We start from the raw sequence: 22,231 nt of genomic DNA, 5'->3' as shown, positions 1-22,231 counted from the left end.
TGCATTTTAGTGCCGCCACCTCACTTAACCACACTAATCGTGTCGCCTTTAAAGCTCCCCAAACACTATTTTTACTCACACAAATGCATGTGCGTGCATGCACACACACACACACACACACAACAAACACACACACACACACACACACACACACACACACACGCACACGCACACACACACACACACACACATACACACACACACACACACACGCCCTTCAGGGATGAGCGCCTTATATTTGGAAGGCTCAAAATTACGTAACGTGTAACATTATGTAATTCCAATCTGACAGCATGAACAGAGAAAAACAAAACAAATGTCCAGACGCTCATGTCCAAAATGAAAGTGAGTTAATGAGCCAACAGCCAGGCTGTTATCACATCTGACGTACTGTGGCAAACGCTCAATATTATCAGCAGAAGACAGGCAGACCACACAAGCATTAACGTAGAAAGGTAGACATCCTGCTTGTTTCCAATATTAGACCGGGTGGAAATAATCATCATAAAATGTAGATTTTTTTTCCCCCCCAAATAACATGAAATGATGAGATGGCGCTCTGAAGCATGGACTCTGACTCGCTGACTCACCCCACCCTGTAGTTCATTCATGACAAATTAGAGGAATATCTGGTCAGCTGTCCTTCAACAGTGTCCTTTAATGTCGCGGCAACCTTTCCAAGCGACTGCACTGAATTCCTCCTGTCTCCACCATTGCTCTTTTATTCCTACCACTATTTAGGCCAAGGATGAAAAGGTACGTCTGTGTAAGCTCTCAGTCGTACAGGAGTGGTCCATCGATGCAACCACTCATTTGACGACAATCGATCAACGATGAAAAGGTTTCATCGATCGATGATGAAAAGGTTTCATCGATCAACAATGAAAAGGTTTCTTCAGCCGTTATCTGTACTTCTTTGAAGGTGTCGGACGTTTCGCTTCTTCTCCCAGAAACTTCATCAGCAAACTAAAGTCTTAATGGTAGTTTCAGCCCTATATATATATCCCTGCTGTCCAGACGTGGCGGTGCCGGACTCTGCTATGATAGGTCTCTGCTCTCAGGTTGGTCTCAGGTGACATCACATATGGTGGAGAATGCGGGCACTGGACAAGCGTTAATAAGTGCATGGACATAGATGATTTGTGTTTTGTTTTTTCCAAATTGACAATATCTTCAATTACAAATTCAAAAATGGAAGACATCTTGAAAACCTTTCTCGCAAGTCAGGAAGCCCCATACCAGGCCAATTTGGCTCTCCTAGAGGAGCAAAAAAAAGCAAATGAACTGAAGGCAAAACAAATGGCCGCCAAGAACATGCCCTGGGTGAAGGCGGGTGATTTTTTTAGCCAAGTTGGGGGTGACTGATGATATTGAGGCATACCTGCATACATTTGAAGCAACAGCCACGAGAGAAAGGTGGCCCAAGCAGCAATGGGTGGGATTGCTAGCAACCTTCCTGACAGGGGAATCACTGAATGCTGTCCGGGACTTGAGCGCAGACAGAGCAGACGACTATGATTATCTAAAAGCTGAAATTCTCAGCAGACATGGGCTCACCAAGTTCGGGATGGCACAGCGCTTCCACATGTGGAGGTTCCAGTCAGACCAGCCTTCACGGGCACAGATGCAAAATAGGACCGCATCGCCCGGAAGTGTCTGGAACCGGAAAGGAACACGGCAGCTGAGGTGGTCGAGGCCATTGTTGTGGATCGCTACTTACGGGCCCTGCCCTATGAGGCAAAAAAGATCATCAGTCAGCAGTTGCTGACTGCTGCCTGTCAAACAGTGGCAGCAGTGGAGCAGTACCAGGCCACAGCGGAGATGCTGCGAATGACCAAGAAGGAAACCAGCAGCACATCCCCACCCCAGACCGGAATGGCCCGCACAAGAATGCCTAAGCTTCCCAACGCAACCAAGATGGCTCCAGGTGGCGTCAGAAGCCCACCCAGGCAGTGGCGGACGCCCAGGGGAACTGAACCCAAACAATGCTACAGGTGCGGAGAGACAGGACACATCTCATGGCAGTGTGGAAAACCAACAGAAGAGTCCATGCCGACCACTGATTCTTCCAGTGCCCACCCTGCTCCTTATGCTTCCCTTCTGGGGGTGAGCGACAGCTCACTAACAAGACCCCCCACCTGTCCAGTGACAGTGAATCAACAGGATGTTGAAGCCCTGCTGGACTCCGGAAGCCTGGTCACCTTGGTGCGCCAAACGCTGGTGGATCCAACCAAGTTGTCTCCGGAGAAAACCCTTCCGGTTTCCTGCGTCCACGGAGACACCAGAGAGTACCCCACCACTGAACTTACCATGACCACAACCAGGGGAATCATCCACGCGGTAGCTGGTGTGGTTGACTCTCTCCCTGTTCCCCTTCTGATTGGACGCGACTGCCCGGCCTTTCACCCACTGTGGAGAGAAACATAGGCCCGACTACCTCGGAAGGGGAGAGGTAAGACGCGTGTAGTGAATACCCAAGCCTAGCCCCCAGATTCCCTCTCCCCAGCCTGTGCTCTTCTAGGGACAGCAACTGCACTACCGGAGACGGAGTCTGGCCCAGAGACTGCCGAGGAGACCCCAGCCTCAGAAAATATCCCTGCTTCCAGTGGTGCCGAGAACCCAGGGACCCAGAAGCTGCCTCCTCTAACAGGCCGGTATGGTACATCCCAGTTGCAGGATCCTACCCTTGCCAACGCCATGAAAAATATGCAGTTTTAGAGGGTGTAGTACTGGGGGAAAGGGCAAGTCCCACATACCCCCATTTTGCTGTTGACCGGGGGTTAATATACCAGGTAACGAAGCAAAATGATGAGGTACGTGAACAACTTCTCGTGCCACAGCCACATCGAGCTACCATACTGGACTTGGTACACACACACACACACAACTGCTAGGGGGACACCTAGGGGTAGAAAAGACAAAAGAGAGAATCTTGCAACGGTTCTTCTGGCCGGGGTGCACAAGGATGTAGAGAACTATTGTCGTTCTTGCCCTGAGTGCCAACAGGTGGCGGCAAAGCCCACATACAGAAACCCGCTCATTCCCTTACCAATCATTGAGACCCCTTTTCAGAGGCTTGTGCTGCATATAGTTGGACCTCTACCAAAAAGTGCTAGGGGACACCATATATTTTAGTTATGGTCGATTATGCTACTCGGTTTCCAGAGGCTCTCGCCAGCAGGGTGGGAATCCTAAAAGAACCAAGAAAGCCCGTTTATGTCCAAGGTCATAAAGGACCTATGTGCCCTGCTCAAGGTCAAGCAACTGAGAACTTCCATCTACCACCCACAGACGGATGGGGTGGTAGAACGGTTCAACAAGACACTCAAGGCCATGATGAGGAAACTGATCGAAGAAGATGGCCGAAACTGGGATTAACTGCTGCCGTACTTGTTGTTTGATGTTAGGGAAGTACCACAGTCTTCTACTGTTTCTTCACCCTTTGAGCTGTTGTATTCTTACAGACCCCGGGGACTGCTGGATATCGCCAAAGAGGCTTGGGAAGAGCAGCCATGCCGACAACGTACCCTCATAGAGCATGTGAGGGACATGAGGGAAAGGATGAAGGCCATTTATCCTATCGTGCGAGAGCACATGGAAGCGGCCCAACGACAGCAGCAAGCCTCCTACAATAGACCTGCCCAGCCTCGAGAGTTCACGCCAGGGGACAGAGTGCTGGTCTTGGTGCCAACCGTGGAGTGTAAATTCCTGGCATCCTGGCAGGGACACTTTGAGGTCATCGAACGCATGGGGGAACCTGGTAAGAGGAAACCTGAGCAGATTTATCACGTTAACCTCCTAAAGAAATGGCATGCCAGAGAGGCGCTGTTCAGTTGTCTCCCCCGCACCGAGGCTAAGGAACCGGCAAGAGAAGAAGTTCAGATGGGTCCAAGTTTGTCCCCACACCAACACCAGCTGACCCTGGAATTGGTTGAGCGTAACCAAGACGTCTTCTCCTCCATACATGGGAACACAGAGGTGGTGCAACACGAGATACGCACCATACCTGGAAAAACGGTACACCAGCATCCATACTTTGTGCCGGAGGCCCGTAAGGCAGATATTCAGGAGGAGATAAGGAAGATGCTGGAACTGGGGGTAATTGAGGAGTCCCAAAGCGCCTGGGCAAGTCCGATGGTGTTGTTTCCCAAGCCAGACGGGTTAATATGATTCTGTAATGACTATCGGAAGTTAAATGGGGTGTCTGAATTTGATGCGTATCCAATGCCTCGTGTTGACTCCCTGGGACAGGCACGCTTCATAACCACTCTCGAACTCAGAAAGGGTTATTGGCAGGTGCCCCTGACCCCGGCATCAAAGGAGGAGACAGCCTTCGCCACACCAGAGGGAGTCTACCAGTACAAGGCTCCTGTTTGGTCTCCATGGAGCACCCGCCACGTTTCAGCGCCGAATGGATCGAATTCTCACCCCCCACAAGAGGTACACAGCAGCATACTTGGATGATGTTGTCATACAGAGTCCTGACTGGGAGAGTCACTTACCCTGAGTTCAAGCTGTGATTGACTCCCTCAGAAAAGCAGGTCTCACAGCAAAACCAAAAAAGTGCAGGTCAGCATTTGGCGAGACCAATTACCTGGGCTACACTATAGGACGGGGCCTGGTGAAGCCTCAAGAAGCAAAGCTACGGGCCATATAAGATTGGCCCCAGCCCCTTTCCAAAAAGAAGGTGAGGTCGTTCTTAGGCCTGGCTGGCTACTATAGACCCTTTATTGCTGACTTTCCTACTATAGCAGCCCCGATGACAGAATTGACGACAAAAAAACACTCCCGGTTAGTGAAATGGAGCCCAGAGGCCGAAATGGCCTTTATCGTTCTGAAACAGGCGCTGTGCTCCAGTCCGATCCTGGTGACACCAGACTTCAGCAAGGACTTGATTGTTCAAGCTGATGCATCAGAAGTTGGTCTGGGGGCCGTACTCTCGCTAGTACAGTAAAGTCTCGTTATATCGACATTGGTTATATTGATATTACTGCTCATTACAATACTATTTTCATTTCCCTGAAAATTTCTAGTATTTTTATGTATAATTAGTTCAGTTTAGTATGATACATAGTTATTATGATAATCTGGTTACTATGGTGCTCTTTTTCATCTCCCGCCGGCCATTTTGCTATGTTTATATCAATACAAAAGCAGTTTAAGGTGAATCAAAATTTGCTTAGGGGTGTCTATACAGTACCACTGTTATCGAAATCTGTATCAGTCGCGTCATGTGACCAGCTTCCGTGTCTTGCGCATTGTAGCAGATGCCATTTTCTACCATTCTCAACGGTGGCGAAACGAAAGAATTGTGACCTCGGAATGAAATACTGTACAAGGCTATCATTGCTGTTGAGGAGAATCCAACAAGGAGCAAATCCTCCATTGCAAAAGAATTCGACGTGCCACAAAATACTTTATCAACGTGGTTGAAGAGTAAGGATAAAATAAAGACGGCATACAAAGCGTTGGACTTCGGACCCGGATCAAAGAGGATGAGAATGTCACAATACTGTAGTCTTATACAGTATACAGTTGTTTGACACCAATTTCAACCATGAGGAAACGAATTGTGATATCGGAACAACGTACAAGGCAATCGTGGCTGTGGGGGACAATCCAACAAGCAAGCTCCTTCATCGCGAAATAGTTCGACGTGCCGCAGAATACTTCATCAACGTACGTAATGTAAACATTAGTTTTCGTTTTCCATACATGTATTTAATTGTGTTGTATTCAGATATCTTTATCGCTTGCAATAATCACAGTTTTTCATATGTTTGTACATGCTGGCGTTCGTGGTTTCTCTTGTGTGTACAACATCAACAATGTCGAGTGATACTCAGAGTCACGATTGCAAGAGTGTGTTATAAAAATAATAAATGACGTTTTTAATTAATGCATAAGTTTATTTTTCACTTCACTACAGTACAAAAGCATGCTAGACATGCAATCCATAAACCCAATGAGAACATTACATGCCATATCAAAGATCCCCCATTTATTGCGCCCGCTTCATGCAGTACGGCACAAGATCGGACATATCGATAGTTATATCTACATTTTTTCTGACTCCCAAGAATATCGATATAACGATACTTTACTGTACATGGAGGAGAGGAACAACCCATCCTTTACCATAGCAGAAAGCTGTTGCCCAGGGAAAATAACTACAGTAAAGTCTTGTTATATCGATATTCAAGGGAGTACGAAAAAATATCGATATAACCGGGACTATCGATATATCCGATCCTGCGCCGAACTGCATTAAACAAAAGCCGCCAAAAGAGGGCAGCCAAGTGCCATATAAGAAACGGAGCTGGCCATTAGCTCCCCTTTTTTTGGGTAAGAGATGTTCTCTCAATGTTGCCTCAAAATGGCACATATAATTCTTTAATGATTGTAAACATGTATGCTTTAATCTTCAGAACTACAGTGTATTTGAAACATATTCATAACTGGATGTGTAACAAGAAAGCATATTATCCGAATCTGAAGCCAATGTTTGGATTCACAAGCAATGCAAGACGTCTTGGCGTGAAGTCATTTTTATTTGCATTTGAATAAAAAGTGACATCGGCTGTCCTTTAATACACAGTATGGAATGTTAATTTTCAAAATCATCGCGCTTCAGCAGACAAAACAAGAAACATTGTTGCAAAAAACGATTGCATTCATATACAGTACAGTGGGCATGTACATAACACAACAGGGAAACTGCAACGCTTACATCTTACTGTATTATGTATACAATTTAAAAAAGTCATCAATCTTCTTCTGCTTCCCATTTTTACCTTTTAACACAAACACTTCAATCTCGTCTGCTACACACGAGCTAGCGTCTGAAAATGAAAATGGCTCTGCGACACGGGTGCTGGGCACGTAACCAAGTCACCTGACCAAGTCGACCAATGGCGCGACTGATGGCGTGACACGTAACCAAGCCACGTGACCAAGTTGACCAATGGCGCGACCGATGGCGTGTCACGTGACAAAGTCACAAGGCCAAGTCGACCAATAGCGCGACCGATGGCGGCTCATGTGACCAAGTCGACCAATGGCGCGACCGATGGCGGCTCACGTAACAAGACACGTGACCAAGTTGACCAATGGCGCGACGGATATAGCGATATAAACAACAAAAATGGCCGGCGGGGGATGAAAAGGAGCACCGTAATAACCGGATTATCATAATAACCGGGTATGGTACTAAACGGTACTAATCATACATAAAAAGACTAGAAATGTGCAAGGGAAATGAAAATAGTATCGTAATAAGCGGTACTATCGATATAACCGATATCGATATAACGAGACTTTACTGTATTTCACTGTGGAAAAGGAGTGTCTTGCCATTACACGGGCTTTGGAGTCATTGCGCTTCTATCTACTGGGAAGACGTTTCACGGTGGTCTCTGATCATGCTCCTTTACAAAGGATGGCCAGAAACAGGGAGACCAACAGCAGAGTAACCAGGTGGTTTTTGAGTCTGCAGGCCTTTAACTTTTCTGTAGTTCACAAGCGCCAAGGCAATGCAGATGCATCCTTCACCCCGCCGAGGACGTCGTTCTCGACGGGGGGGATGTGTGATGTCACCAGAGGCTGGGTCCTGGAGGGGAAATATATTGCCCTAAGATGGCTCCACCCAGAGAGAGTTTTGGCCCCATCTGGTAGCAATCCAAACCCCACACCTGTGGCTGATCACGGCTTGATTGGCATGCAAGGCTCTTTAAGGCAGAGAGCCTCTGAGTATGGTGGCCGGGTAGACAAGCTCCATTGTTGCATGGAACTCGTCGCCAGTTGGGACCATAGCACGGACCACCGGATTTGGAACCTTGCTAAAGGTGGCTAGGCTACCTAGGAAGAGGGGTGAGGCCTAGAAACATATGGAAAAGAACTCCGTCTTCTGTTTCACCTCAGAAGAGACTTTATTATGATATAAGAATTGGAAGGGACGCTATTCTTGCCTTTTTTGCTTGTGAATTCCCCCTGAAATCCTTTATTAAAATCTTTGTTTGCATTCAAACCTGTCGCCCATTGCACTTTTTGTCCTGCCCCGCTGAGAGCTAGCCTCTCATGACATCACAATATCAATAGATAAAATGTTTCCATATATAAGGCACACTACATTACGCACTACTTCTTCTACAGAGGGAAATGGAGTTGGTGGCTGCTGATAGTAGTTTCGAGACCTGTTGAGGCTCTATATTATTTCACATACAAGGCGCACCGACATATAAGGTGCAGGGTCATCTTTGCAAGAAAATCAAGGCTTTTGGGTGCACTTTATACACCAGAAAATACGGTACTCTTGAAACTTAAAACTGGAGAGGCTTAGTCCCTCTTGAAAAAAATCTAATCAAAGCAATGAGTCAAAAGAATGTCAATCATACATTTTTTATGTTTCCGTTGACGGGCACTGGAAACTAAATATTTTAAACCAGTACTTCTACTCCACTTTGACAAGAAATATAACTGGAATATACAGATTGACATCCAATCTATCTCGTCATGTTCATTGTCAAGGGTGAGCTGGAGCTTAGCCCAACTGACTTTGAGTAAAGGGGAGGGTGATGAAACCGTAGACTGGTCATCATTCAGTCAACCATTCACACTGTCAAGTCCGAGGAAGGATATTCATGCTGCCTGTACTCCAATCAGGCAAAATGAGAGAGCAGAGAGAGAGAGGCAAAGAGAGAGAGAGAGACATAGAGAGACAGAGAGAGAGAGAGAGAGAGAGAGAGACATAGAGAGACAGAGAGAGAGAGAGAGAGAGAGAGAGAGAGAGAGAGAGAGAGAGAGAGAGAGAGAGAGAGAGAGAGAGAGAGAGAATGTTCCAGAATTCAACTTGAAGATATTTTCTTGAACTACCAAAGTTTCTAACTTTGAAATGAACAGTCCTGAGCCATCCATTTGAAACAGGGCACGTTTATAAAATGAGAAGGCTATGAATAATTTGGTGCTCGCAGCATTACATCAAAATGTTACAAACTAATGGAAATAGCAGGAGGTCTTTCCGAGGTCATTTCCAGATAAAGGATGCCCGTCCACAAAAAAAATGCTAATTTACTTCCAGTCAAAATGCGGCCAGGGTATGAACCAAAAAAATCTGCCGTATCCATTTTAGCTGGTATCACCGGAGTTACATCTCCCCTACCTAAAGTGCTCCAAACCAAGCACTGCATTGATCCTACAATATGCCATGTCTCATCAGCATGTTCATTATGAACAGTGAATGGGAACACACAAAGTGTGACGCCTTTAGTCCATGACCAGAATAGACAAAAGAGCAAAATTAACGGGAGAACAAAAAAAGAACCGAGACTCCTAGCAGGTGAGTGGCTGAGCAAAGAGGCACACATGAATTTCGTTCATAGAAATGTCGTGGTAGCCCTCAGTTAATGGGTTTCTCTGTGTGTGGACAACAGAGCACACACCCCGTCATCATGGGATGAAATGCCGCTTCGATATGATTCAACACATCTGTGTGATTAAAATCCTCATGGTGTGACTCAAAGGGTGGCCCGCACTCCAGCAAACACACGGAACCCTCATCACATCTTATTCCAATCCCTCTTACATCTCCTCAAAGAGGGTTCAAGTATCACTGATATCAGTCTTTCTCAAAATGACCGGGGCTTCATTGTTAGTGGTTTGCCGACCGTCACGGTAAAATGTTGGAAGTCCAGACGATCCACTTACTCTTACTCGTGGATAAAATGAAGAATGAAAAAGTGATTTCCAAGAAACGGCGTGAAGGGGTTGCACAAAAGCAATGACTGCTTCAACTTTTATTGAAGCCGTCAAATTCATATAAACTTGATGATTTGCCTATGTCTCATGGATACGTTCCGCCCGGCTTAGAATCCAAAAATGGGATGCTCCCGTCATATTACTTTATCCTTCATGTACCGTATTTTCTGATGTATAGGGAATACATACAAGCCTTGATTTTCTTCAAAAGAAGACCCTGTGCCTTATATGCAGGTGCGCCTTATAGATGAAGTAATATTGAGCCACAAAAAGTCTCGAAACTACTGTCAGCAGACGCCCTCATATGGACAAAAAGAATGTATTATTCTATAAGTAGAGAGAAATTACCATATTTTCTGGTGTAAGAAGTGGACCCAAAAGCCTTGATTTTCTCTAAAAGATAAGTCTCGCAGTGGAGAAATTTACATTTCACAGCAGCAAAGTTATGAAAGAAATAAAAGTAGAAAAGCAAAACACAGGAGCTGCTGGAAAGGCAGCCACTCTCGCGGCGCCGTCTTGAAGTCAAAAGAACAAAAAAAATAAAAAATAAATAACAAATAACATGACAACACAAAGACACAGAGAGACATTCATTCTTAAGCACTTTCTGTACCCTCTTTGTTACATAAAGCAGTTCCAGGTGAAAGAGGTGAGGATCAAAGCGTCTCTTCACCAGTGGATCAGGGACATCATGGTGGAATGTGCACGTCGACTACAAGCTAAATGTTGAAAGCAAACACGCAGCTGTAGCATCCCTTGACAAAAAGAGATCGTCTCACATCTCCTGTCCCACATAAATCAGCTTCAATTCCATCCCGCGACAGTTCCACATACGCATCGGCGCTCTGCGCTGACGCTCCTTCCTTCTTATTGCGGGCTCCTCAAGCCATTTATCCATCCAGCCGCAGACTGTCCAACAGTACCAACCTTCCACTGAACAAAGCGGGGCTGTGAAAATGCTGCCCATTACAGACGCAAAAAAAGCACAATGGCCCCTGTCGTGTCCAGCGATGACAGTCGAATGGCAGCGACATTCCTCCCATTCAAAAACAGTACTGGCATATCCATGCTGCCGAAAAGGCGCAACCGCTCAGCACAGTCTCCTCCTTGATGAATGTCGTGGTCAAAAATGCTGAAAAACAATCCTTATCCGTTCCACACGACGCACAACAACACAAAGTGACAAAAGAAAACACAAAAACAAGACAAAAACAACAAAAAAAGCAAGGCTCATCAGAGCACTTGCTGACGGCTGCCTACTCGGGCGCCATCTTGGACTCCTTTGCCAATCACGTGCGGCTTTAACCGAAGTTGGTTATCCTTTAAAGTTTTCCAATGGGAAAAATATGCATGAAAAACTTTTCCATACCTATTGTAGAATGTAGGAGGAAACTGGAGTACACTGAGAAAACACGCGCCGACCCCGGGACAACATGCAAACTCCACACAGGGAGGCCGGTGTCTAAATGCAAGATTTTCCAGTCATGTGTAATATATTCCTGTAACTTTTGGCTGTCTCAAGATGAGAAAGTGAAGGAAATAAAGATAGACAATCACAATTGAAATGTAAGGAAATGCAAGAATAGTGAACTCGTGAGCAAAATGTTTGATTGCACTGGACTCCTCCGAACCTGTTCAAGGTTCTTCTTGTCTGCTTCTCATTTTGTGTTCTACGTGTCACCTCCGTAGTGCTAACAGTCACATCTGCTATTATTTGTGACGTCAAAGCAACAGAAGAAATGAGCCGCGTCTTCATCCGGTGTTGTGAAGCAACTAAATGTGGCGACCTTGGAGATTTGGCACTCGAAAACAGTCCTCTCGAGGACGTGACTCGCACCATCAACTGAGATGTTTGGAGTGCACATCCTGCAATCAGACACAAATAACCTGGAGATGTTTTTGCACCTTTTGGTCGGTAAAATCTCAGGGGCATGATATGCAAAGATGAACTTGTTGAGGGAAAAAGCGATCATGTTAACAATGCAAATTTGCCTGACCTTTTAGTCACTCCACTTAACTCATTCACTACCAAACGTGCAAAAATGTTTCCACTCCAGTGCCAGGGTTTTTGTCATTTTCACTCAAATTTCAGGAATCGCAGAATATTGAGTTTTAGGATTACATAAACATTCAATGCAGCATAAGAAACCTTACACTCTCTTCTTTCATCAGAAAGAAAGAGTTAATTCCTTCCTGAAAAAGGCTGATGGACTCATTGGTCTTTAACCGTCCCAACGTCTACTAAATTATTTATTTTCATGAAGCAAAGCTAAAATATTTGATGCGATGATGATAAATTGATTATGGTTTTAGTTAACATACATTTGCATAATATTAATGTTGAATGTATTATGCTCGCAATGAAGAACGCTTATGCCTGCAATGATAAATTGATGATGCCTCCAGTGAAGACCGCTTATGTTTCTCACAAAGATATATTGCTTTTCATAAAGATATGATCCCATGTATAATAAAGTGTACTGAGCGCACTGTGTGACAGTCGAGGGACGCTAGCACGTTTTCTGGGAAAGTCCTTGGAAAGAGATACGGTAAGTGTGAAGACAAAACAAGAGCAAGGTCGGACATGGAGGGAGCTGTCAACACCAGCTGTAACTTGGTGTTTTTGTAATGATTGCACACAAGTGCACGATTTTCACACACAAACGCACACATAGTCAAACAAGTTCAGTGCTCTATGACCTGCCACTGAACATTCGGCAAGCCCCTTCGCTGCCTATCTTTAAAACCAGTCTCAAAACTCACTTATACTCTTTGGCATATGACTCAGCATGATTCCGACTTGATCTTGGTTTAACTCAATGGTGCTTTCTACTATCTTTGTGACTGCTGTATTTCCTGTATATGATAGTTGTCCATGTTAAGCGCTTTGTTCCAGCTTCAGGTGTTGTTAATGCGCTATATAAATCCATATGTGTTGTATTATATTGTCTAGTTTTTCCCCCCGTTTTTTTTATTAACTTTTTTTAAATTCTGGAGTCAATTACAATCTAGAACCGACTTTGGCATCGACGAACAACAAATCAAACACACATCAACACCTATGGATAATTTAGGGCAGGTCAAAGTCATTTTAGTTGCAGGTCAAATTGAAATTACAACTTGCACACAACAAAGATGACTAGTTTTGAAATCCATCAATTATTAATATGTATTCAATTATAATTCAAGTGAGTGTAAATTGTGTATAGAAATTATTGCAAAATGTCAAGTTTAATTATTAGACATTTTAGTGCAGATTTTAGTAAGTTGACACACATGATTTGCTTTCATGGGCCACATAAAATGACCTGATGGGCCATACCAATGATTTAGAGGTTTTAGTGAAACTAATGCGACAGGCATGTTTTTGGTAACGTGGTAGGATTCCTGAAACCAATGCAGAAAACCCACACAAACTTAACTCATTCATTTCCAGAAATGTGCAAAAATGTGTCCACTCCAGTGCCAGGTTTTTTTTGTCATTTTCACTCAAATTGCCGGGCCCACAGAATATTGAGTATTAGGACTGCATTCAATGCAGCATAAGAAACCTCAGACTCTCTTCTTTCATCAGAAAAAATAGTTAATTCCTATATAATATGGGTCTGGAGTTATATGAGGTGCAAGTGGGGGCGGTTATACAAAAGGCAAATGATATCCCCTCGTGGGAGGGAATACCATTGCCAGAGGTCTGACCAGTGATTCATTGGTACACACACACCCGCAAGGAAAATCAAAACCCGAACACATTCGGGAATGGCGCTCCACGTCATATTTTCAATTCCCGAACATGCCAACTCCACATTCTGCGATTCAATGCTGGTTTCTTCTGACCTGCCAACTCCTTGCAAGAGGGAGACACCCACAGAGAGCTGATAAAGATGGAGCAATAATATGACCTGAATAATGATAGCAACAGCTATACTTTTTTCCCCCCATCAGTCGAAAGCCACATTGTTATAAGGGAACAAAAACTACCAGTCCGCCCTCCTCAACTCTATCTATAATGAAACGTGCCATATGACCTGTGTGGTCATCAGACAAAGGGCAGGGTGTTCTATTTTTAAATGTGGGATTACAAAAGCAAGTGCCGTGCCAGTATTCCGTATGCAGCATTATCCTGCCTTTTTGCTACGAGCAAAACAAAGTCACGCTGTATCAGAGAAGAAGACAGACGGTGGTTAATAAATAACAATACACCGTACTGTCCTCACGAGGGTCATTTTAAAACGTCAAAGTGAAGTGTTAAATCAGTTGTGTCTCCATAGCAACGAGACGGGGGACATCTGAGTGTGCCGAAAGAAATAATAATAGTATTGTGGTCTCTGACGGTTCACAATGTGAACACCGCTGATGAACGTACAAGGAAAATGCCATTGTTCCCTGTGAGAAATGGCAAGACAAGGGAAGTCAATGCAATTTTTTGCTATATTGCTTTACAATGATTTCCACAAACGCTCTTTAAATGATTTTGTATTTTGGGGCAAAATGTTGCCATTCCTGAAGACTTTGGATGATGAAACAATAGTGCTTCTCAGCGAGGGAGAGAACCACTAGTGAGGTTAAATACTCAAAGCCACTAAATAAAGGACCAGAACAAAGTCAATGTTATGAAATGGCCCGGCTTTTAACTTTTTGAAGCCAAGTCTGACATCCAACTGAAATACTCTTGGGAAAATTGAAGGACGTGCACCAAAAAGTACTCTTACTATATATAGGATTTTTTTTTTTCAAGGGAGCTGCCAAACAGGCCAATTTAACACAAATGGTGAACTATTTGGAATATTAATGTGATCAATATTATCTGGAAAAATATGTCACAACAGCAGAAGCCAAACAGCTGCTATGCGACCTCAGTTCAGTGAGCATCAACCCGTTGAATACTATCACTGTGTATTTGGTTATATTTGGCTGTGCCTCTTTTCCCACTCTTTCAATAACAATTATTCAAACAAATAATGTAGAACATTTTGAGAATTCAGACAAAGAAATGGTTGACAAATTAACCAAATTCATGAAAAAAACACTCCAGGGCGGTTACAATGGGTTTAAAAATAAATTAATAAACAAACAAACAAACAAATAAATAAATAAATAAATAAATAATGTGTAAACTATGTATGACATAGTCGTTAATTCTCACCGAAAACAACCCCAGATCTGGCCATACTAACGAGAAAGTTGAAGAATTGTAAATCACCTCTACTAATTGTATCCTATGCACTCATTCGCTATAGTTAACCGCCAATCTTATTGCTCAATGGTCACAGATGGCCGACACATTTACATACTGTGCTGTGATCAATGACTTATTCATTGAAAATGATCTATAATGCACAAACGACAACATCTGTTAATTCTTCACCATTTTAAATAATTTTCTTATGTTAGTTTCTGCTTGTATTATGAGTGCATTGGCCAGTATGGCCTTTTAATTCAAGATTATTGACTGAAGTCAGATTCTCTTCCAGTTTGCCCATAGGTCAATTGAAGGTTTTTTTAATACATAGTTGCAATAAATGACTTGTGGCAGAGTATGAAGGGGTCTAATAACACTACACCAATATGAAAATACTTGAAGAAAAAAAACTTTCCAGAGATGAGGATGGTAGCCACAGAATAAGAAAGAAGTGGCCCTGACTAAACGTCCTCTTTTGCCCAGACATGTCCCATTTTTTAATCACTATTAAGGCGTCCAGGACTGTTTTATAATTTATGATTTTTTAATTGGTTCTCATGGGGCCAATTAACACGCGTTTCATTTTACTGATATATATTTTTTCCAATACTAGGCAGAATCTGCTACGATCACTGTGTGTGACGTGAACATTGGCAGGGCAGGGAGGACCTAAAAGAGAGAAGGCAAGCAACGGTAGTCGGGACAAGTGTGTGGAGCAGGCGCGGTCAGTTACAAGTGTGAATGCCAACTGTTTGCTGCTGAAATGGGATGGCATGAAATTCTGTTCATTTGGCCACTGTGGTTGAAGTCACTTTACCACGAGCTGTTTTATATTTAATATTAAATATATTTATATTTAATTGTTGAAAATGTCAAACAGAACTGCAGTCACTCCCTGCGGCTAAGGGTTGAGGATAAAGATAATAGTGTGCAAAGCTCGCAGGAAAATGTTTCTATGGCTAAGGTGGGTGCTGGCCAGAGAGATCAAAAGTCGACACAAAAAAAAACAACCAAAAAGCTGCATGAAGAAATATTTCAAAGAGTGTAAAGGTCACCGACATCCTTAATTGTTAGACCCTCGAACTGTCATGATCTGGTTGGCGACCAACGGGTATCGCTGTCGGCCCCGCCTGCACCTGCACAGGTGCTGGTCGTCCCGATCAGTGGCAGACTGCCACGTTCGGATTGGCGACCAATGGGTAGCGCTGTCAGCCCTGCCTGCTGCCTCGCAGGTGCTGGTCGTTCCCAATCAGTGACAGTTAAAAGGACTCCCGGCACGACTATTCAGTGTCGGGTCATTGTTGTATGCTTTGTATGCAATTGTATGCATTATGCATTGTGTATGCATTATGTGCTGTGCTTGTGTTTGTTTCACCTTGGCGGACTTTTAATCTTGGTTTTCTTTTGATACTTAGTATTTTTTTCTGTTCAGATGATTTTGATGTTTTAGATTTTGTCAAACAATTTGTCAAACACAAACAACTGCTCCCTCCTGCCTGCTTTTTGGGATCCACAACCGCCATCACCGCCTTGCAAACCATGACAAGAACACAGGATGGAGAAGAAAACAATTACGAGGAAGAAAACTAAAGGCTGAGGTTTCCTTTCTTTGTTAAATTTAAAACTACCGTTTTATACCTTAGACAGCTTTGACAATGAATGGATGTTTTATTTTCTACCCATACACTGAAAGCATAACATAGTGGGAAAAAAATGTCATTGTAATAATGGCAGTGCAGAATGCAAAGGATGTGCACTAAAATTATGTGAAATTGCATGCTTTAATCTAACTTTGATAAATCAAATAGAAGAAGTGTGTCTCGAGGCATTACAAAAGCTAAAGAACTTATTTAGACAAGAATACATTAATTTTTTCCCCACATGATAAAAAAAAGTCTTCCTTAGATTTTAAAGATGTAGTTTAACTCATTCATTGCCCGATGTGCCAGCGCCAGGGTTTTTGTCATTTTCACTCAAATTGCAGGACCCACAGAATATTGAGTTTTAGGACTACATACACATTGAATGCAGTGTAAGAAACCTTAGACTGTTGTTTCCTGAGAAAAAATAGTTAATTCCTAAATTATATGGGTCTGGGAGTTGTATGAGCTTGAAATGAGTTTGTCTCTTCAAAATACAATGCAATACATACACATTGGTTTATATAGCGCTTTAACAACAACTGAAGCTGGATCAAAACACTAACAAGGAAAAAAGTTAAATGCTGCCCCCTTGTGGAAAGGGAAAAAAAACATTGCCAGAGGCGATGGCTAGCACTTTATCGGCACCGAAACAAGAAAAAAACAAAACCCAAACAAATTTGGGAATGGCGCTGTATGTCATAGTTTCAATTCTTAATACATTTGTGAATGGCAGTGAATGAGTTAACTTATATATTTTCCGGACTATAAAATGCACATGATTACAACGCGCACCTTCAATGAATGACATACATTGATACCTCGGTTTACGAACGTTACATTTATGAAAATTTTACCTTGGTATATGAACTTTACCTTGGCATACGAACTTTTTTCGTACACGGAGCTGCCTCAATGAGTGACGTGTTATTCGCGAACGAGCCCGTTCTAACAATAAAATGGCAACAGACTGTTTTTGTCCTCTATTCCGCGCGCCCAGTCTTCGGTTAAAGCCACGTAATTGGTCAAAAACGCAGCAGTGAAGGGGGTGGGGGGTTGAACATTAAAGAGACAGGCAGACGACAGTGAGAGAGTTTGAACATTGATAGTTCAAAGGCAGAGTGTAAACTGCAAGGTTAAAATATCCCATCAATCAGGCTCCACAAACAACCCGCACAAGCCATCTGTACACTTGATGCAAAAAGCTATCAACCCAGCTAAACAGAACACAATTGATGAGGAACTAGATACAATTATCACAGAGAAAGCACCTACAAGGATCATTCCACAAGATGGTGAAAGAAGGTTACGTTCCTCATCAAGTGTTTAATGCTGATGAAACCGGCCACTCCATTCCATCAAGCCATCAATGACCATCACAAAGGTAAATAAAACGACTTTATTATACAGTAGTTTATTTCTTTAATTATAACACCATAGCACATTTATTGTACATAGGATACGGTATATTTTGTGTAGTTTTAAGGCTTAGAAAATTAGAAAGTAGAAAATTTTGTTTTATGGGGACCTGGGAACTGGTTATTCTCATTTTAATGGTTTCCTATATGAAATTAATTTTTGGGATACACACACACACCTACACACTGTGTGGGAACCAATTAAGTTTGTAAGCCAAGGTATCACTGTATTTGAAAATGTTTCCATATATTAGGCGCACAAGATGAAAAGGCACACGGTCAGCTATCGAAAAAAATTAAGGCCTTATAGTGGGGAAAATACCGTAAATTCATTCTAAATATTGTAATATTACCGATATTGCAAAACGAAATACATATCTCATCTGATATATTGCATGATTTTCCAATTTGATGCAGTCTTACTTTAAAACGATTCGAGTTACAATGTATGAGATCTTTCAATATCATTTCAGTATGTGGAGGCCTGGTCGAGTACCCTTTTTAGGGGGAAATCAGAATATGGCCACCCTCATCTAGAAAAATGAATGAAATATCATCTGCTGAAGCACATTCATTAATTAAGCATTTGTAGTTCGTCACCGTCACCCCCCCCCTCCCCCCCCCCAAGCCCCAAAAGTGCTGCGGCATCATTACCTGACTGGAGCTGGACGGGAAAGAGGAGATCGGCGGGATGTCCAGGACCTTCAGTTCGTACATGCTCCCGTTGAGAATAACGGAGGGTCGGTACACATATCTGGAACTGGTTGGCGTATACACCTCCGTGAAGTCGTTGTAGATAAACTGGCGAATGATGGAAGTTTTGCCCACTCCGGGAGCACCGATGACGGCGATACTCAACGTTTCCACCATTCCTTGTGTCAACACAATGGACACCCGGAAGTCAAACTGGATTTCACGCTAGTCGCCAAATTACAGTTCCAGGCTGGAGGGCCGAATAAGTAATCCAGGCAGCCAACAGATTTGTGTTCTCTGTAATTGCATCCTGTGGAGTGAAAGGGAAGACAGGCGTATCACAAATTACTACTGAGGATTTTTTTTACTCATGTTCATAAACACTTGCCAAACAAAGTTTTTACTTTTTTCACGTGGAATTTTTAAAAGCAGAGCGGGTTGTATGTCAGCAATAGAAAGACAACCAGCAAACAAGTATAGGCATTTAAAACAAAGAATCGTATATGACAACGAATCAGAAGGAGTTACATGGACAGAAATGACACTAATAAAATAAAAACCCGTAGACAAGTAAAAATGAAATTGTATGTGTGTGTTGGAGGGAGGTATCCATAATAGACCCCCTGCAAGAGAGCCCACCTAGGTGCCATCCACATGGACATATTCACAGCCTGGTTCCAATCTGACCTTGGCCGAGACAAGCAGGAGCTTTCGATGTCTTCATCGTTTCTTCATCCCCACGCTGCACCGTTTCCACGCACCTCCACCACACGGCACCCAGACGGGCTCCACGTGTGCTAAAAAAAACACCCACCGCCACATATTATACTCCCTCAAATCGACGTTTTAAATTGGTTCAGTCAGCACCGGGTCATATTAAGATGGAAAAGGCAATCCACAAAGCCGTGCCTGTCGTGGGGTTTGTGTTGTGGCATCCCATTTACGAGCACTGTGCGTCTGCGGATAAGGCACCAGCTTTCGTTCTCTCTCTCTCTCTCTCTCTCTCTCTCTCTCTCTCTCTCTCTCTCTCTCTCTCTCTCTCTCTCTCTCTCTCTCTCTCTCTCTCTCTCTCTCTCTCTCTCTCTCTCTCTCTCTCTCTCTCTCTCTCTCTCTCTCTCTCTCTCTCTCTCTCTCTCTCTCTCTCTCTCTCTCTCTCTCTCTCTCTCTCTCTCTCTCTCTCTCTCTCTCTCTCTCTCTCTCTCTCTCTCTCTCTCTCTCTCTCTCTCTCTCTCTCTCTCTCTCTCTCTCTCTGTCATGTGATTCAGCATGGAAGCTGTCACTGTGATGCAGGAGTGCACATCATCTCGCCGAGGGACAACACTCGTTAGTTGTCTCCACGGCCACGACAGAGACGATGAGCCCAATCCATCAGTCCCACCATGGCCGCGGATCTACTTCAAAAGTGAGACGACTGAAGGGCAGGTATCCCATAGTGCATGTAAAAATCTTAACTCAATATGAAATTGCAACGAAATGTGGTTTTCACAATTACTCAATAGTCACTTCTGTCGTGTTTCCCAAACTTTATATGAGGCAAGACATATATATTACAATATTTAACACGAGAAGATGGTGTCAAGGACACCAAACAAAAATGTTTTCTATACGAGTTGTTTATGCACAGCTCCATGCTAATTTTATTTAGGAGGGCTGAGATTTTTTTTAAATAAATATATCTTGAATTTTCAACTAAAACGGTGGATGGGTTTAACTGGAGCCACACATCTGTGGTGGACAGCTCAACTGAGGCGCCACACCCCAAAGCTTTGAAATTCGCCATCCCTCGACTTGTTTCAGAATCTGCCCTATAGGTATTAAACAGAGCACAGGTTGGGTGAAACAATAGCACTTGTGTAGTCGGTCTTTACAGTACACGTGAAGACACTCAACACTGAAATTCACCATCCTAAAAAATGTTATTATTATTTAATCTGTTTTTATGACTATATTCAATAAATCTTAATGGCGCACATTATTTATGTGGGGAACATTTTTCTTTCTCACAGCAGGATGATTACGTCAGTGAAAGAAGGTGGCAAACCTTCCAATATTTTTTACTGGCTTGCTTGTTATATATTATGTCAAGTTTGGTACCTACTGCCGTCAGCAAATGTGGATTAATAACTACCAAAATTCATATGCTCTCCTCTACTCATGACCACTTTATTTCTGTGAAAAAATAAAGATGATCAGCACATTTTGGATATTCTTGAGGTCACGGGTGTGCAGTGTTTACAGTTTCCATATATAGAGAGAAACAACCATTCACACCTATATGGATGACTTAGAGAATTCAATAAATCTAACATGTAACATTATGGGACGTGGGAAGAAGTGGGATGTATCAGAGAAAACAATCTAAAATGCTCCAAAAATAAATAAATAAATAAATAAATAAATAAATAAATAAATAAGACCACCAGGGTTACATTGCGTTGTTGAAGTGTCCCTTCACTTAAAAAGAAAGTTCAAAACAGTGCATATAAGTATTTTCGCAATTTACAAGCATCATTCATAAGCAGGAAATTAGATCTTTATTTTGAGCCTTTTATTTTGTGTCATTCAAAGCAGAATTCGAGTGCAAAATAATGTTCAACTAAAGTATATTTTATTCTTTGTTTATATTTATTATTGTCATTAATTTTCAACTAAAGTATATTGTATTCTTTCTTTTTATTTATTATAGTCATTGAATCAATCCTGTTTTTTCCATCACAGTTTGGTTCAGCGGCGCCACAAGATGGACAAAATCCAACTTCAACGGACAGTTAGGACGGCGGAAAAAAAAATCATGGGCCTATCACTCTTGAAGACTTTCACACTGCAAGAATCAAGACAAGACTGCTGAAAATCCTACTGGACCTTCTGCACTCTGCCCACCACATTTTCCAGCTACTCCCCTCAGGCAGGCGTTACCGATCCATGCGCACCAAATCCAGTAGACATTTAAACAGCTTCTTCCCCGTAGCCATTAACTCTTTAAACAGTAGCCCAAATATAACTGAATAGTGCCTCTTTTCAATTTTGCACAACTCCGTGGAACATCATCCTGTTATAATCATTGTAGCTTCAGCTCTGTACTCACTTGAACCACTGTCTGCCTGATCCTTTGCACATTGTCTCACAATTGTTCTTAAGCGTTACCACTTACATAAAGGAATTCAATTAGATTAGATTAGCCTTTATTAGTGTCCTCACTAATTATTTGTCATGTATTTTTATGATGATACTAGTGCAGTGTGTTCTACCAGAGAGATATCCCTTGTGTGTTCTACACACTTGCCCAATAAAGATGATTCTGACAAATATTATTGGCACAGATATCAGGTGTTGAAGACGTCTGCCTCACAATCAATAGAACATCAGATCAAATCTCAGCGTAGGGATTCCTGTGTGGGGTTAACATGTTTTGCCTTCCTTTAATTTGGATTTCTGCAGGTAACAAGACAATCCATAAGTTGTGCAGCGGGATGCATTATTTACAAGCCTACACCTCCTGCAGCTCTTAAATTGAATCTCATCAGATTTAGCTGGTGTGTCTAATGTTG

General features: G+C 42.9%; 1 protein-coding gene across 2 annotated transcripts in view; it reads right to left on the bottom strand.

Annotated features, from left to right (window-relative positions):
* The window catches only part of rasl10a (RAS-like, family 10, member A), a 31,676-nt gene extending 12,057 nt beyond the window's left edge, over window positions 1–19,619 (bottom strand). The window contains exons 1-2 of one of the 2 annotated variants that reach the window (XM_088995515.1): window positions 19,323–19,619; window positions 18,645–18,993 (exon numbers count right to left, since the gene is read on the bottom strand). In XM_088995515.1, the coding sequence (XP_088851641.1) occupies window positions 18,645–18,860 (216 nt within the window). In that variant the 5' untranslated portion in view covers window positions 18,861–18,993; window positions 19,323–19,619. The remainder of the gene's footprint in view (window positions 1–18,644; window positions 18,994–19,322) is intronic. The other variant, XM_088995516.1, reaches the window with a different exon arrangement.
* Between the last annotated feature and the right edge of the window lie 2,612 nt (window positions 19,620–22,231).

This window comes from Hippocampus bargibanti, linkage group LG04 (assembly GCF_051943395.1).
Source record: "Hippocampus bargibanti isolate YZ-2025 linkage group LG04, ASM5194339v1, whole genome shotgun sequence".
Taxonomy (NCBI): Eukaryota; Metazoa; Chordata; class Actinopteri; order Syngnathiformes; family Syngnathidae; genus Hippocampus; species Hippocampus bargibanti.
This window is presented reverse-complemented; position numbering and strand designations above follow the sequence as displayed.